Below are 17,843 nucleotides of genomic sequence, written 5' to 3' on the forward strand. Positions count from 1 at the left end.
ACTATAAGGAGACATAGTACTTTTGTCTTTTTACTTCTGAAAATTATATACAATGCATAATCACCTACACAAAGTTTACAAGTCTGTTTTCAGATCTGTGGGAAGTTTTTGCTTCTTCTTGTTGTACCAAAACTAGTCTGTTGTAATTTATTCATATGAGGTGGGCCAAAATTTAACATTTTAAGGTTAATAGATCTCATGCATTTCAGCAGGAACAAAAGCCAAGATTGCAGCTTTGTGGAGTATGGAAGTAAAATGAGGAGAGACTATGAACTTGAATAGAAAAAAAAAAAAAAAAACCACCAAAAATACTAAAGTCAGCTTTCAATTTATAGAGTTATTTACAGGAGGAAGAGCAGTTGAAGGAAAGAGAGGATGCCCCTGTAGTTCAAAAATTCTGAAAGTTAAAACTATTGTGAACTATTAATATCACGGCATCATCAGTTTGCAAGTCCATTCCTACAGGGATGCTGCATCCTTGTGTTACCCACTCCCATTACAGCCTGCTTTATTGACATCTGGAAAAGAACCCATTATTAACTGGTTTTATGGACTGGAACAGTCATCTTTGCAAGTTAGTAATTTTTTGTCACTAAATCTCAAAGCCTTTTATTAAAGAAACCATTACAGATAATTCACAGTAGTAGTAGTAGTAGTAGTAGTAGTAGCAGTAGTAGTAGTAGTAGTAGTAGTAGTAGTAATAGTAGTAGTAACCACAGTTATTTCAATGTGAGTTTGTCAGATAACAGCACCTTTTAAAATAACTGTTTATATTTCTTCAGCCCAAGCATACCAGGTGGTCGCAATCTAGCAAGATTTCCACAAGGGTGATGGGAAAAAATCTGTTCTGTGAGTCAGTCCTTCTCTACCTAAGAGAACGCTCAGAAGGAGTTCCCTCCTTTACCTTAGTCTCTCAATAGCTTTTTTAATTTTCTTGAATTGAATTGGCACTTGAAAAAACAAAACACACACAAGAACCCTCTGTCATTCTTAGAGTGTTCCAGAGAGATATTTGTATTCTTCTGACTCCTAGGAGCTTTTATATTGGATATATTTTGACAGTTCTTTTGACAGTATGTCTGATGAGAAGTAAAAAGGAAGTAATAAACAAAACCAGCACCTGTGGTATACTTAATATATTTCATAAATGCAAAGGACTTGCACGACTTTAAGTTTTTTACACTAAACTTTTTCTTTGATAATTTCAAACAGTAAAAAATGTATTTTAATCAATCCATTTTAAAAGTAAGGTGAAACTACAATGGAAAACGTTGGTTTTTGTTCAGCCCCTTTGTAAAAACCAATATTCAGCTACAGCATTTAATTAAAAATAAACCCTGAAGTATAATTTCCTTGTTGCCTGTGAGAGATAAGTGTGATCTGCAAAGAAACCAGTTGCGTAATACACATCCCCGTCACACCCCTTGGAGAGGAAAAAGAAAATTTCAGAGCCAAGCCTTTGCAGGCTGGAGTTGTGAGGGATCCAAAGCAGAGGGAGAAAGCAGTGACTGGGTTTGAGTTCATTTGATTTAATTTTTGTGAAAAATCTTAATCATTGCCAATTACGCATTCATATAAAATTAAGCACATTCCTTTCAACATAAATCTGTGCATTAGAGTTTAGCCACCAGATAGTTCAGTTTAGAGATAATGTAAATCAGTCCACCTCCTTTTAAGTCAGTAATTTATCCCACAGAAGAATCTTTCCAGTATACAGAATTTATTTGGTAGATCACCTATGTTTTAAATATAGCAAATGATGTTAGAGTTCTTCAGATATTTGAACACTTAAAGGTAGTTTGATTACCAATTCTGGATATATGCATATAAAACAGTAAGTGTATCTGCAATGCAGTTATTTACTGATTTCATATAAAAGGCCTTTTCAAAGTCAGTTTATAGTTTTAAAAGAATAAGCTACATAGTTTAGTTTTAATAACTTCCAATAACGTGAAGAAGAATGACAAGGAACAGAAAAATTTTCCTTCAATGTCTGTGTGAAGTAGAAAGGTGAACCAGCTCTTCCTCACTAGAGTAGAAAGTGTGAAATAAGGTGTTCAAAAATAAAAAAGGTAATGCTAGTGGTCACCATGTAGTCCACATTTGTCTATGTAACTGGTCATTTTTTAAAGTACACAGTTTTATAGGGAGCTCTGGTCTTTACATGAGTGTTTAACATACCTGTTAAGGGGTAAAATTCAGTGAGCTTGTCCTTATTTGCAGAGGAAGAGATGCTAGTTTTGCCCCCAAAGGTGCAATGATTGTACACTGGAAAAACAATTCCTTTATTACATCAGAATATCGAATAGCCAACAACAACAACAAAATGTTTTATGACCAATGAAGAGAATTGTGAAAAAATTATTTTGATTCTTCCTGGGATCTTTGAAGAACAGTAAATTAATATTTAAATAGCTAAGTAGGTGATTTCAAGCTTGAATATCATTTTAGTCCTATGCACTTTTCTATCCTTTCAAACAGACACTCATGAGAGAGAAGGTACAAACCAATATGCTGTTGCTTGAACATCATGTGATAATGGATTCCGTAGAACATCCTGTTTTATTTGGCACACATTAAAAAACACAATGAGAGAAACAATCAAACAACCTGCAATTGGAAAAGCACTGCTATACCCTTCACGTTAAATAGTTACCAAATGTTAAAGATCTAGAGAAAATACCATGTGTTTCAGTTAAAGTTTCAAACATTACTGTTAAATTACCATTTAAGGTAATACAAACAATGTATTTCCACAGATTTTTCTATCTATTTTCCCTATTGTTTTTTTTTTTTTTTTTACTCAACAATAGACTTGTTTTATTTCAACCTCAAATCCCTGGGAATTTAAAATCACAACATTTTCTGAAAATCTCAAAATCTAATGCCTATACACAGAACCTATTTATTTCTCACATCTCATAGAGAACATTTCATTTTTTTACATTATAGATTTTTCTATCAAACACAACAGCTTTTCTGTGATATCCTAAGAAGCAGCTACTTTCCAAATAGTTGTGTGTCAAGTGATTTTACTGGTCAGAGGAAGGTCTACTATCAGAGCTTATACTGTTAGCTAGAATATCTAGAGTAGACAGACTGTGCATCAGCATTTTCACAATTGTACCCAACTGAGCCTGTCAATTTACACCTGTTGAAGACCTTCAGTTTAAAACACTTCAGTTCAAAAGGCAGCATGTCTGCTTTTAGCTACCTTTGTCCAATACCTTTGACAAAAGTTCACTTAAGTGTCAGCATAACAGGTTAAAACTACACAGAAATGTGGTGTGATGTGTCTATTAAGATATTGCTAGCACTGTATAATCCATGATGCAGGACTGAGCCAGGACTGTGTAATTTCTAGACACTTAGCTGTAAGAAATTAAAATCAACAGGAATTTTCCTTATCACTAAGTTCTATTTACTGGTGTTAGCAACAATGTAGAGTGAAAGGAAATTGCTTCCTAGGTTCTGTAAATCTTTTCAATTGCATACAACTGTGGATTTAAATACCTGCTTATTTGGTGTCCCTTTAGGTCTATACCCATTTTCACACTTTTAATAGGCAATGCCATGTATTAATTTCCTGCAATAATTTACATCGTTTCCTTCACACTTTAAATAATTTACCACCCAAAAGTCTTTTATGCCTAACTTCACTAGTCTCTTAATTTCCGAGTTAAATGGGCCTTCATATTGTTACAAATAACCCATTTCCAAGAAACATTATCAAAACATGAGCAGTTTGTCCCCGTTCTCTGCAGATAGCAATAATCTGAGGCTGTCTTTTGAGTCTTGTTTCAGTCTAATAGCTGGCGCATTTTGCTTTGGCTATTCCTGCTGTTTATTCTTCCACCATTTTAAGCTGACATGTAGTTTCAGGAGATTGCTCAGATTCTTCATTTGATAACTCTTATTTCAAAACTCTAGTAGACACTAGCCTAACACTACGGTGTACATGGAAGAAAGTTATTTCATCAGAATTGCTTTGCTGGGTGAAGAAATGCCATAACTACAGTTTAAGACAAATGCAGTTTGCCATTACTCACTTTGAATGGTAAATTGCTCTATGAAGAGTGGTGTTGAAATTTCACAAAATACCATTACTCAGTGTGCGGTCAAAGTCACGTCTAATATACAAACGTGGCTGAAATATGTGAGACCATGGTCTAAAGTACTGTTCCATATGAGGAAGAGAGAGGAAAAGCCACCATCAGAACTGACTTGACGTATATGCCTTTGATCACTAGTTATTTATGTATCCCCATTCTGTTGCCATTTCACAAAAGATGCAACTAGCAGTCACAACAACAGGGTTTTACACTGATGAATCTTACAGAGCAAGCCTGAGCAGCAATTGCTTCTAGTACTAGCAGACTCTTCAGAAAAATAGGTAAACAGGCAACGCGGGGGCAGGTCGAGGTTGCATATTTGAAAGACAAGGCGACTGAGAGTGAAGAGTAGACAAATTTCAGCCAGAAGATGCTGTTTGACACGCCCCATCTGTGGGTCAGCAGATAAGTATCCAAAGCAGTATGGTGATTTCGACTGCTCCCATGGGATTGCATCTCTTTGAGAAGGCTCAGCATGATGCTCTCAGCCTTTTTGTCACCCAGGGTTTTAAAGAACAATTTTTTTTTTTCAAGTAATTACAGGCAAAGTCACAAAATTTCATCCTGAATGCACACTCAAAAGCATTTTCCCTCCTCCTGTTTGTTTTACAGATAGAACTGTCTTCCCCAATGTGTTTTGACAGTTGTATTTCTGCTTCTAGACAGATACCTGAAAAGGATAACATCCACAATTTAATCCCCTGGAGAAAACTTTATTTGAGCATGTTCTTTTATCCCCAGGAAGCCAGGGAGCACAGAATAACACAATCCTATTTTTCAAATTATTATTTTTTTTTTTTATTTTTTTTTTTTAGTATTTCACTGTAGGAGAATGTCTGGAGAGATTGACAGTGCTGGATTGTTCCCATTTTGCCACTGGCTGATTTGACAGTTCATGGGTATATGTCTTTTGTGAATTATTGATCTCCCCTATGTCAGCCTTTAAAATGCATCTTCTCTGTTGTAAAAAAAGACTTCACTGAAAGATTAAGTGAAATATATGACTTCCATTCTCTCCTTTCTTATTGATTTTAATATAATATCTTCTTTATAATAAGACATGACTTACATGTTTTCCTGGGTTATAAAATGTGATTTAGCTACAACAATAGTTTTGTATAATAGGAAATTCTGTGCACTATTTCAGAGTAAGCAGCTCGTATTAGAGTTTTACACTTTCCTTTCCTATTTCTATTCTTCATAGTCCAATGGCTGGACAGCCCAGACATCATTGAAGTTACTATCCTTAAAAAGTACTGAACACCTGATAAACTCTAGAAATGGTTCATGGAGAAGGGGTTGGAGGGAGGAAATGATATCTCCTGTCTCCCAGTAAGAGGCCAAATGATGATGCTGTGTATTGATCTTCAGTTTAACTTAGTCTCTTCCATCTGCTGAAGCCTGAAGGCTCTTTTTTTTTGTTTTCTTCTAAAACTGAAATTATTTCAGCATCATATGTAATTGGCAAGCAAAACCTTGCGTATGAGAAGGTTTTTTTCCTGAGAGTTTCTAAAATTTTCCTAAGCTTTCTATGAGTTTCTAAAACTTTGTTGTTTTGTTGTGCTTTTTTTGTTGATGTTTTTTGTTTTGTTTTGTGTGTTTTTTTGTTTTTTTCCCTGAGAATCACAAAATAATTTGAAAAACCAATGGGCAAGAAAGCAAAGAAACATAGCTCTTCCATACTGTGAATACTTGATATTTAAATGATGTCACTTGTCTTTGCCCAGGCTCCTATTCAAATACATGTTGTACATTTACACAAAGTAAAACTATCCCTCATAGTACCAACCACCTCTGTGATAACAGAAGAAAATATTCAGCCTGTGGACCTCAAAAACTGAGTGGATCCATGCAAAACTATTTAATTGTTTTCAGACCAAAGCACCTCCCACCAGAACTGTGATGTTAAAACCTGAGAACTTAGGCATTTTCTAGCATAGGCAGCTGCAAGCAGAACTCTGTAACTCAGAAGTGAACCTGTCCTAATCTCACTTTAGTTACTTGTCCTTTATGTGGATAGGAACACAACTGGCCAATAAATGTGGCAATTGCTGTGACACTTAGAGGGTTTCACAGACCTTACATAGACTAGTAAGACTAGAAGAATACCACAGTGAACTCAGCCTTCCTTGTAAAAGTTCCTAAGAAAACATTTGCCTTTGTTCAAAGAGAAAGGGCAAAACTGCAAATGAATGTATACACTAATCTCTTGCACATGAGAGCAGGGAAAAAATTCTAACTTTTGAATTAAAAGTACAAATCTAACCATGGTTATTCTGGTTCTCAGACAAAATATCTCACAGCAGGCTTCAACACATCTTCAAAACTTGGAGGCTTCCTATGTAAACAGCAGAAGCAGCTTATCTGTAGAAGTAAGATATATAGAAAATGTGAGTGCCTCATGAGTTATGGAGCAGTTCTCTGTATCCAGATTCTTAATTTGTCACAAAACTAGCTGTAAATCTATTTGTGAATTTCATCTCTTGTTGCAAACTGATGATGTAGTTTGTTACTTTCATAGAGTGCACAGGGAAAAAAAAAGAAAGCAAAATAATAACATTGAACTTCAGAATTTTCAAAATCTAGTAATGAATCTAAATTTGGATCCATTATAGCCATTCACCAGGAGATCTTATGGGGAAGAAAATCAATACAGAAAAAGACATAAATTAGTGAAAACAGTGGATAAGCTAAAAATACAGCATACTGAATGGATCATCAGGATACAGATGTTTGAAAGAAAACAACTATGTTTTGATTATAAATAGATATAGCAAAACTTCTGAATCATTTATAAAGGCTTGATTCAATTCAATTTTTCTGTTTTGAACTAAATTCTAAGTTCTTACTGGTTTTAGAAATCCACCAGTAAAGAGATAAGAAATTACTTCAGGCATTAGCTTTTACAGCAAAGTCAATAAAAATAATAGCTCAGATATGAACCACTCTTTCAGCCACATATGCTGTAGTGGAGATGTATGCTACACTAAGCAAATTCATGCCTAAGGGAAGGACTAAAGACACTTTTTTGTGCTGGCACAAGATTGTCTTGGTTTCCATGGATTTTGCAGATGTGTGTCTTTCCCCATTGTCCTCATCTATGAGTCATTTGTTATGCCATGGCAAAAACACCCCAACCCAACCTAAAGAAACCTCAGAATCCCAAACAACAAACATCAGAAGTCATACATGTCACACAAACACTGAGAACTGAAGTTATGGATTAGTTTGAGACAGCCCTCATTCAGGCTGTTGAATACAGGGCAGCTGGCAGTAATGCACTGTAAAGGAGAGCTTGACCTCTCTGAAATCTGACTTTTGCCCAACATTTCCCAACAGCAGTTTCAGGACATGTCACTGTAGTTACAGGAATTCACTTACCGTACCGCAAACTGTAAGTGATGGAGCACCCATTGCCCACAACTGCCTGAGCAGGACACACTGCTGTGCTCTGGCCATCTCTGCTGGAAAAACCTGGTGGCTTTCCCTCCAGATAAGACACTGACAGTGCCTGTTAATAATACTATGATTTTAGAGTTTATCAATTTGTATTAATATCCAAGAAGATAGCCTATGATCAATGCATAAAATAATGAAATAGAGCTAAAGAATATTTTTGTCTGAAAATAATTTAGATTGACAGTTTCCTTCTGTGGCTATAGGCAATAGTGAAAGAGAGGGGGCTATTACAGTTTTAAAATAAAGTTATGTGACAGCTTGGTTTAGTAGCAAAGAATCACTTGTCACAGTAAGAGTCCTGTTTTCACTAACAGTTTGGCCCAAGGATTAAAAATATATGAATTGCTTCATTTCTCTCTTTTAGTTTCAATTATTAATCTGCTTTTGCATTATCTTTGAGGAGTCACTCACAGCTTCTCAGTCTCATGTCAGGCAGCATGCAGCAGTCTTCACCAAAAATACTATTCATTCGGTCAAACCTAAATAATATTGGTTGCCAGTTTAAGGCAAGACACCACTGGGGCTCTGGCTCTTATTTGAAGTAATTTCCATTTAGATATTTGGCTAATTTATTGTTTAAAGAAAAATCTCTTTTAACTGCTTGCATTAGAGTTTCACATTTCACTAAAATACCATAAAACTTCATTAAGTCTTCACAGAAAAAATATAACTTTACAAAACGTATTTTTTGTCTTCAGTGCATATGTTCAGTCAGTTGGAACAGATGAAATGTGACAATAGTAGATGTAGTTGAGGACATTTAAAAACAACAACAAAAAATGTATTAACATCCCCAGATGATTTTGTTTTTCAATATGATAATAGCTATACTACTCTACTGTTCCTGTATTAATTATGTGTAGTGTCAGTGTGTCCTTTTTTTGTTTATATTTCTCAACTTGCCAAAGGCTCAATACCAGAAGATTTGCTTATGTAGTACAATATCCAAAACACAAAGCATCTGAAGTAAAAATAACATGCTGGTGTACATTTTCTACACCAAATGTTCTTAAGTTTAGCACAGCTCCTGGCAAAATATGTGCATTAGCATTCTAGACATGTGGTAAGAGAGATCCAGATGGGTAGGAGCAGTTGAGAAATATAATGCAGTAGCTGTGTTATGTCTGAAGAGGGGTGGAAGTCTTCATACAGTCTCTGTGCCTATATATGGTGTACCTATATTTCCTTGCAGCTTCTTCTCCATCTCAAAATCACCAAATGCAAAGAATGTTTCATGAGGAATACGAGAAAGGCACACTGAGTCTTTCCTTTTTAAGAGACTACCACATGAAAAGTTTCAGATGAATAACTGGTTTTCTTTATCTTTAATCAGAAAAGCTGTGTTAACCAATGTAACACATTCTTTTTTTCCTTCAGGCTGTTGATTTGAACTATTAACATGACTGGAGAAAAAATAATGGTGATATACTATTTGGTTTAGAATACCTTATTCTATGTGGAAATAAACATAATCTTCAAAAGATGATAACTCGATCCTGTAATGTAAAGTAAAAAACTGAAAGTGTTTTCAGCATGTGATTTTGATAAATTATGTTTTTTCTTAATATGGATGGTACTGATGTCTCATGAGTTTTTTTGGTAACCCACTGTTCCTGCCCTGTACAGCAAGGTCTACTAATCACCGACCTGCAGAAAGTTCTGTCTCCACTGGCTCATCAGCCAGTAGCTTTGGCAGTGGATACAGCATGGACAGCGAAGGCAGCAGCAGTGCCACTGGAGAGAATAATCTATTTCCCATCCCAAGAATGTAAGGCTTTTCCTTTAATATAATATATCCTCTGTACACTATGTATAGCCCTTTCATTTTCCAGTTATCTTTTTACATAGTTTGCTCTGCAGACTTGTTGTGCAGTAGGCCAACAGATGAAGGTGAAGAATTTTTCAGAGCTTGTATTTTTATTCTTTGTTGAACACTGCATTATTAATAACCAACCAAACCTGTGCCTCGACCTCATGAATTTATTTCTGTCACACAAGAGATGTGCCAGTCTCAGCTTTTGATGCAAGTGTGTAAGGTGGGCTTGGGTTAGGTTTTAAAAGTACAACCTTCATAGGCTTTAGAAGTTTTCAGATTGACCTCCTTCTAGAAATAGATTTTACTAATTCAACTGAAATTCAGATTCTGGATATAAACCGGCTTTCCCCAAGTTTTTAAGAGTTTTGTAGGATTTCCCAATAGTTCTTGGTTGGAAAAAAATATTTTTGAGATGGTATCCCTATAGGAATTATCAACATACTCTCAGTGCAATGATCCTATGAAGTGATTTAATTTTCAGTCATTTTTCCTGGTTAACTACTCCACAGAGAAAAGTTTTGCCAGGTTGTTTTTTTTTTGGTTTTTTTTTTTTTTTTTGCCTCGAATTTGGCAGTATTTATCTTCATTTAGCAATTTAATTTATATTCCTTTATAGGAAAATGCAATTGCTTCTGATCACTTTAATTGTTTCTGATCAACTTAATGTTTCTGACCTGAATTTTTTATAGATTGATTCTTCTCAAAATATTAGTTGGTGGTCATTGCTCATTCAGTGTCTGCAATAGTTGTTCCATGTTTTTTCTCTGGGACACAAGTTTTTGCTTTTCCCCTGCAGTCTTGAATTATTAGTCACAAGAGTATGATATAATTTTCTTAAAAAAGCTTGAGTGAAGAAAAAAATCATTCTCTAGAACTGTAACACTTCTAAGTATTCTTCATTTCTAAAATAAAGTCTACAGCTTAATAGTGGCTAAAAGGAAAATAGACACATACCTCATATTTCAGTCTCATTTCCAGAATCCAGGAGGGCAATGTAAGCACAAGTTGTGGGGTGCCAATTTTTTAAACATCATTGAACTTTTCCATCATGTTTTTTCTGGGTTAAAACAGGTTGTGCTTCCCAGTTGCAAAAAGGTAATCCTTAATTGGATTTGATAATCTTAAAATTATTTTGCTCTTATTCCTAATGAGAAAAGCAAAAATGCATAAAACCTTTATGCACAGAAACACATGGAGCTATCAATAGAAGTTTTTAGTTCGCATATGCTAAATTTTAATCCAAATAGTATCACTTACTGTGTATTGTCCAGGAATGTGACACTACATACAGTTACTTGTTATTTGGCTGACAGATTCAGCAGTATATTAAACCAGCCTCACTTCTACTGAAAAGTAGGAAAAAATCTCCATGGCTTCATCTTTTCTCTTATAGTAAATTGTTCCCATGAATTGTACTTAATTAAATAAAATACATCCAACACTCTTATTTTCTGTTAAGAGCTACAATATATGTATTTTTTATTATGGCATTTTTAAAGGAAATTGTTTATATGCTGTTATTAGACAGACTTTAAAGGTGAAACAGGGCATCTACATAGACAAAAAATGCTTTATTTTTCATGTTAGTCTCAAGGGCTTTACATGGCAATTTAAGGAAATTGAATGACAAAATTACTGTTTGCCATCAGAAACCTTTGGGTTCATCCCTGGGGAGAATGTTTTAAAATAGATAACTGTTTCTGTTTTGAATTCTTTATAAAGATTCTTATGTATCAGAGTATATATATGACTGAAATTCTAATCAACATTTGCATTCACACTGGTTTGATAATGACTTCAGGGACTCTGATCTTGCACTCTTAATTCATCATATCCATAAGACCATAGCTCAGAATTTGCATGTGAAGCATTAAGTGAGCTAAATAATTTTAGATATCTTGGAATTTAAAAGCATTTTTGCTTCTAAGCTCTCTGCTCAGGTGAAGTTTCTTATTTATCGATAGAAAAAGTGTTGTATAAGCTGAGTTTTAAACTCTAGTCCAAATGCTTTTAACCATAGGAACATTTAGTCATGCAGCAAAAGAAAATTAAATAGTGACACCATGGGAGTTTTTTGATGAGGTAAATAATGAGAATACTTGCTAATATTAAATATAACTATCAAGGGAAATTAATCATTATATACAGTTATACACTGATGAATAAATCTTGTGAAGTCTTTCTATTTGGGAGATATATTTTTAGAAGACTCTTATTATCTGGTTGTGATATCCCTGAAAGTTACTCATGATATCAGCTGTGGTAACGACCAGATTCTCTATGCCTTTGTATTATGTGACCAACTATAGCAGTATGATGTCTGTAAAATGATATTAATTTTGAATGCAAAGGTGAAATGCAATTGAACAATGTCTAAAGAATCTAACACCAAAAAAAAAAAAAAAAAAAAAAAGGAAAATAATAAATTTCAGCTAAAATTAAACATAAAAACACTTTAAAAACTGACATTTTATACTAAGCTTTTAGTTCATTGTGAACTTGGGCAGCTTCTGTTGTTATTGTGAAACATGAAGCTGTTTTATTGATGACAAAGAACAGCGCTGACCATTTAACCCCAGAGGAATCACATGCATCTGAAGATAATGTCTTATATTTTTTATCACAACATTTGGACTCTTGAGGGAGAAAGAGAAACATGTCAAACATGTCATAGTAGCAGACTTGTTTTTGAGAGTGACTGTAATCATGCTTAGAGCTTACAACAAGTATGTTTAACAATAACTTATATTTTACCTAATTTTCATTGCCTAAAAATAGATGTCTACATTGTAACCGGGCTTCTTTCTACATCCAGTGGAGAAAGACAGGGACTTTCAGAGCATGATTTATTCCACTCACCTTACTTTAATATAAGTCTTGGAACTGAAATGGATTTGTTTAATACTAAACCTAGACTCTAATGTAAAGCAATCATTAAATAAGATATTGACCACAAACATAGTATTGTAGACACAATATCAATTTTGTGACTCCTTATTATATATTTCATTGTTCACCGTAACAGGATAAAGTGAGTACAAGAGCTATGCAAACTGATTGTGAAACCCCAGGCTGATGGGGGGCAAGTAACAGACAGCACCTGATGGCCCCATTCTGTGAGAATGTATGAGCTCATTGAGATGAGATTGCAGTTGGCTCCTAAAGAAAAAAACATAATGCTCTTAAGTGATGTGTCCAAATACCAATAGAAAAAAAATTATAAATGACCTTATCTTCTTGACTATTTATGTTTATATTTACACACACTTTTTTGTGGTTTAGAAATATCTGTGACATTTATCTTTTTGTTTACCCTTTGTTTATATTTTGTTTATCTTTTAAGCCTCATTGGCTTAGATGTATCATTTTCTTAGATTTCATTTCTTTATGATCTTATTGACAACTACCACCATATCTTTTAACAGAGGGAAGATGAGCCAGAATGGACAAGAACCAGTAAAACAGTCGGGAGTAGGATTAACCGATGCAGAAGGTAAAAAGAAATACAAACAACACTACAGGGGTATCCCATGTTTATAGAACAAATGTGTTTATTTCTTTTACTTGTTGTGCTATGAAAGATTAGCCTATGCTCTCTTTGTATTATAGATTAAGATTCTGTTTACTCTAAGGCATACATCAGCATCACACACATAGCATCAATGTAATGAGTCTTCAGTTTAAATGAGAACAGTGTCTTACCTGTTTATTTAAAGCAACTAAATAGTTAGATTGGAATGAATAATATCTGTCTTTCAATGTTCATTGCTTTTCATAGTATTAGAATAAAAAGTATGAAGTGTGAAGCTAACTCAGTACCCATTAGATCAGAAGAAAATATCCAATGGCTGTCAGGCTCTATTTTTGTAACATTTCACAATATTCACTTCATAAAGCAATTATTAATTTTGCTGTCAACATAAAACATTAAGTTTAAATAAAAAATATTAGCTGAACGTCAAGCTTGACTTGACTGCTGCACTTAGATAATAGTGGAAACTCTTATCTAATTGGGAAATCCTGAGTGATTTTTCTCAACATGAATGTAGTGAAGCCAAAGAAGGACACATTGTAATACTGGAGCTGGAAGGAGCCTGACAGAATGGCTGTCAAAGTTTAAAGAACAATGTGATTATCTCTTTCATGTGTAATAATGGACAATTGCATGAAAATTAAGAGTGTTTTGTATTGAAGGATATGTTAAGAAAATTCCATTTCCCTTTGCATATAAGGTAATTTCTTTCAAGTATATGTTTCTGTTGACCTCAAATATAAAACCTAATTATCTTGATCATCATTTTATTATTAAAAGAAGAGTTTAATCATTTCAATGCATTTCAATGCAGCTTCAGGGTTTTAATTCATTCATAAATTGAATTCATATGTACATTTGAAGTTAACTTCATGTTAAGTTCAACCTTAAAAAATTGTCATTTTTCAGGTTTCTGCAATCTGTGTATATGGGGAAATAATTGCTGTTGCTATATTTGAGGTAAAATGGTCAAATGTTCCACAGATTTGAAGAAATCAAATTAGACTTTGAAAGTAGAACTGTACAACTGTCTTTTCTAAAGCAGAAATTCTTAACTTTGTATATAAATTTTGCTAAGTATTTCAGTACATAGTACTCATCATACAAAAATCAAAATTCAATGGTATTTTTAAGTATTTGAAAACCAAACTATTTTTTAAAAGAGAAATGGTGGGATGAAAATGGGAAATCAGGAATTTTCCATTTTTACTTTGTCATGATGTGTTTTATACAGAATGATAATTGTAAACAAATAGCTTTTCATCATTTTGTTTATCATAAATTGCCCCTTTGGTGAGGTCTTGGATCATAAATTTCAGAATCTACAAATACAAAATGTTTACATTTAATATTTCTGACATTAAAAACAAACAAACAAAAAACCCAAACAAGCAAACAAACAAACAAAACTGAAAAAACTGGAAAAAAAAAACCAAAACCTTTTGGAACAAGCTAAAAATGCATTTATAAGTTTTGATCACTAAAACTATTTTTCCAACCAAAGGTATGTTTATGCTCATCTTCAAAATTTGCAAGTAACTCAAGAGCTGTAATTCCCTAATTTTCACTTATGATGCAATTCACTTCTCCTAGCTTGAGTACTCTAAGAGTTACAACTCCAGTTATGATAAAATGTGTGGTTGTTTCTCTCCATTGAGAGAAGCTAGGACAGTCAGCCTAGTTTTCAGTGTCTGATTTGTAGCTAAGATGGGACACATCAATCTTAAATAAAAGCTGGAAAACAATTCAAGAACATTTCTGTTTCTACGTGTAAATATAATAACCTTGCAGGGAGATAGTTTGGAATTCAGAGGAACTCAAGATTAACTGGGAATTACTTCAATGTTATAGTGTCATTGTGGTATTTTTTTCATAGGTGAACAAAAGTGAATAAAAATCTTGAAGTCTTAGAATAATATATTTTCGGTAGTGGAATATATTTTCTGTGTTGTGGACCAGGTGAGCTCTGCAATTAATTTATTCCCATTTTTCATTAATTTGTAGAGAGCTTCCATGGTTGACATCTGTATTCTCATTTGCAAAAAAAAGGATTAAAAAATCATTTAGTGTTATACTTCAAACATTTTAGTACTAGTGCTATTTTACTTTTTCAAGTATTCTTGATGGATAATTTCTGTGAAAAGTAGCCTGCAGATTACTCTCTTTAAAACTGTCCAGAATAAATTCAATTGCTTAGACATGCGGATCTACTGCTACTTGAAATGTTTTAGTCATCCAGGTCATTCACACAGGCCTGGCAAATACGGCAGGGGACTTACAGGTACAAGATCTTTAAGACCAGTAGCTGGAGGCAAAGCAAGGTAGGACTCTCAAATAGCAAAAGCACCTGATTTTTAGGCAGCTGAATCAAAACTGTAACAACAGAGTTTGGATTCAGCTCACAGGGTATGACATCAAAATTTAGGTATGTACATAAGTGGAATCACCAGGGAAAAATACACTCCTTTTGTAATTGTTTACCCATTTGAGAACTGTGCTAATGTTTTCTTGGGGATAGTTTTTGTGCTATTAAGATGTACCAGTTAAGTTATAAGTAAATATTGGGAACCAGTACTATTTACTTTGTTGACACAACCAAATGGTCAATATGAATAACTATGAGTATTTCTATAATATTATTTGTTTCTCTGAACATATCATCTTGTTATATTCTGTATTTTCATACTACTTAATAATATAAAATAATTCAGAGTTCGGTTCTTGGATGCTGTATTGCAGTTATTTTTATGATATGCATTGTTGCATGCTGTCTTATACTGGATATTCTGCCCTGAGCAGATTAAATACTTAATCTTCTTAAACTTCAGTAAATCTTATGACACATATTGTGATCTTCATTGAGTTATGTGAACCAATTTCTCTATTAGTTTCAGAAAGTGCAATATCTTTTGTTTAAAGATTTCTTATGACATGCTATGGAATATTACAGACATTACAGACAAAAAAAAGCAATTGCATTCCATGTAAGGATTGAAACTAACAATTAAAAGTACATGATTAATATCTTGATTCAGTTGTAGATCATGATTGTTATATCTGCCCTATGAAACTGCTCAGGTAATAGATCCCACATGGTATTTTCCACACTCCAGCTATTTATCCAGTTAAGAAATATATGGAGAAAGTTATTTTTATATATTTAAAAAATATAAATTTACTCAGTAATCCCAAACTGCCATTATTTCTAGTAGAAGAGGAATATATAAATATAAATAGCATTTTAATTGACATACTTTGATATAGGGAAATTTTGCATTTTCTAATTTTGAATATGATATATACATGCAAAATACTCTTTTAGTAGTACAGACATTGAGGTTCATGTCAAAAAAAGAGTCTTTTAGGAAAGATGAACACATCAGTAAACATGGCCTAGCTCCACCCATTCGGTGTTTTTTGGAGTGAACGAGTACTCACAATGCTTCTGTCATCCTCTGTGCTTGGCCTCATTGTTAGGATTTTCAGTCAGAATACTGTAAACTTTATATAGTACTAGAGTGGCTTCCCACCCACATCTTCCAAAATGGTGGTGTTTTTTTAAAAAAATTCTGTCCAGTCCATGTCCTGAATACTCAAAACTTCTCTACACAGTTCTACCATGGCTCAGAGGCTCACTTTCTGACATTTCCACTTGTCCTTTGACCATCATTCTTTGAGTTCAGTAAAATGATGTCCTGTAAGTAAGAAACTCTCTGTATAAATGACTGACTCTGTCCAGAAAACTAGAGAATATTTTAGTATAGACTCTGCAGATGTATTTCCACACCCAAGCAGAAGAAATAGATTTGTACTGTTTCAAAATCTAATGATCCACACATACTTGCTTAACTTCTCCAAGGTGACATGCTAACGGTATGCACTCATTGTTTACGATGTTTACGATACATTGTTTACGATAACCTTTAATGAAGTCTTCCACGGTTTTCCTTTTTTGTATGTTATGTACTTGGCTGAATTGCAGATTAAAACAACCACACCACAACAATAAACAAGCTCTGTGATAACACCATGTTTTAACAGGCAAATTTGACAATACTGTGATTTTTATTTCATCTATTCAGAGTAGTCAGAGCTAAAAAACACCCATTTTTTTCCTTAATTTTTGAGCTCGCTCGTTCTTTGGCATGTATTATAAACTAAGAAATTCAGATTTAACAGTAGTTTTATCAGTTAACTTTATATTTCATTAATTACGACTGTCTGATATTTATTTATGAAAAAAATGGTTGAAATACCACACAAATATTATAAAAAGCTAGGAGGTCATTCTATTTACGTTTTGGAGGAAAAGTGTATGACCTCTGTAAGTAAGTGACTGGCGATTATTCAACTTGTAAATTTTCCTTTATACATTTCTGAATAGTCTTGATGAAATTTTCATCAATTATGTCTGCACAGGATAGACCATGGACCAAATTGTCTTGCAAACTGTTTCACACTTTGTCTTGAAGGGATACCCAGAAATAATATGTGAATTAGCTCTTGGGTAAAATAAAGCACATAACAAACTGACAGCACAGGCACAGCTAAGTATTGTCTCATTCTTTGAAGTAATTAAAACTCACCAAAAAAAAAAAAAAAATCTGCTTTATTTGCTGTTTAGGTAAGCTAGAGAGACTCCTTTTAAGCCAAAAGTACTGTTTCAGCACTGTGGTATGACTGAGAAGAGACAAAGGGCTTGAGATGTTGCTCAAATCAACTTGCTGCATTTCCACATTTTAGAATTTTAACATTTTGATTTTTTTTAAACTCTAATCATTGAAATATCAGAAATACAATATTAGTCCTTATAAAGATACTCAGATACTGTTAATTTTACACCATCAACCATGAAGTTATAAGTAAGAGGAAAAAAAAGACAGATGAAGGAAATAATTAAAAGCTAATCAGAACACAGTTACTG

General features: G+C 33.7%; 1 protein-coding gene across 1 annotated transcript in view; it reads left to right on the forward strand.

The window, feature by feature from the left end:
• Window positions 1–17,843, forward strand: part of PCLO (piccolo presynaptic cytomatrix protein) — a gene marked incomplete at both ends in the record, with an annotated part of 348,709 nt that overhangs the window by 291,782 nt on the left and 39,084 nt on the right. Inside the window, 2 exons of the mRNA XM_080342973.1 lie at window positions 9,198–9,339; window positions 12,813–12,880. Of these exons, the coding sequence (XP_080199099.1) occupies window positions 9,198–9,339; window positions 12,813–12,880 (210 nt within the window). The remainder of the gene's footprint in view (window positions 1–9,197; window positions 9,340–12,812; window positions 12,881–17,843) is intronic.

This window comes from Nesoenas mayeri (genome assembly GCF_963082525.1).
Source record: "Nesoenas mayeri genome assembly, chromosome: 1".
Lineage (NCBI taxonomy): Eukaryota > Metazoa > Chordata > Aves > Columbiformes > Columbidae > Nesoenas > Nesoenas mayeri.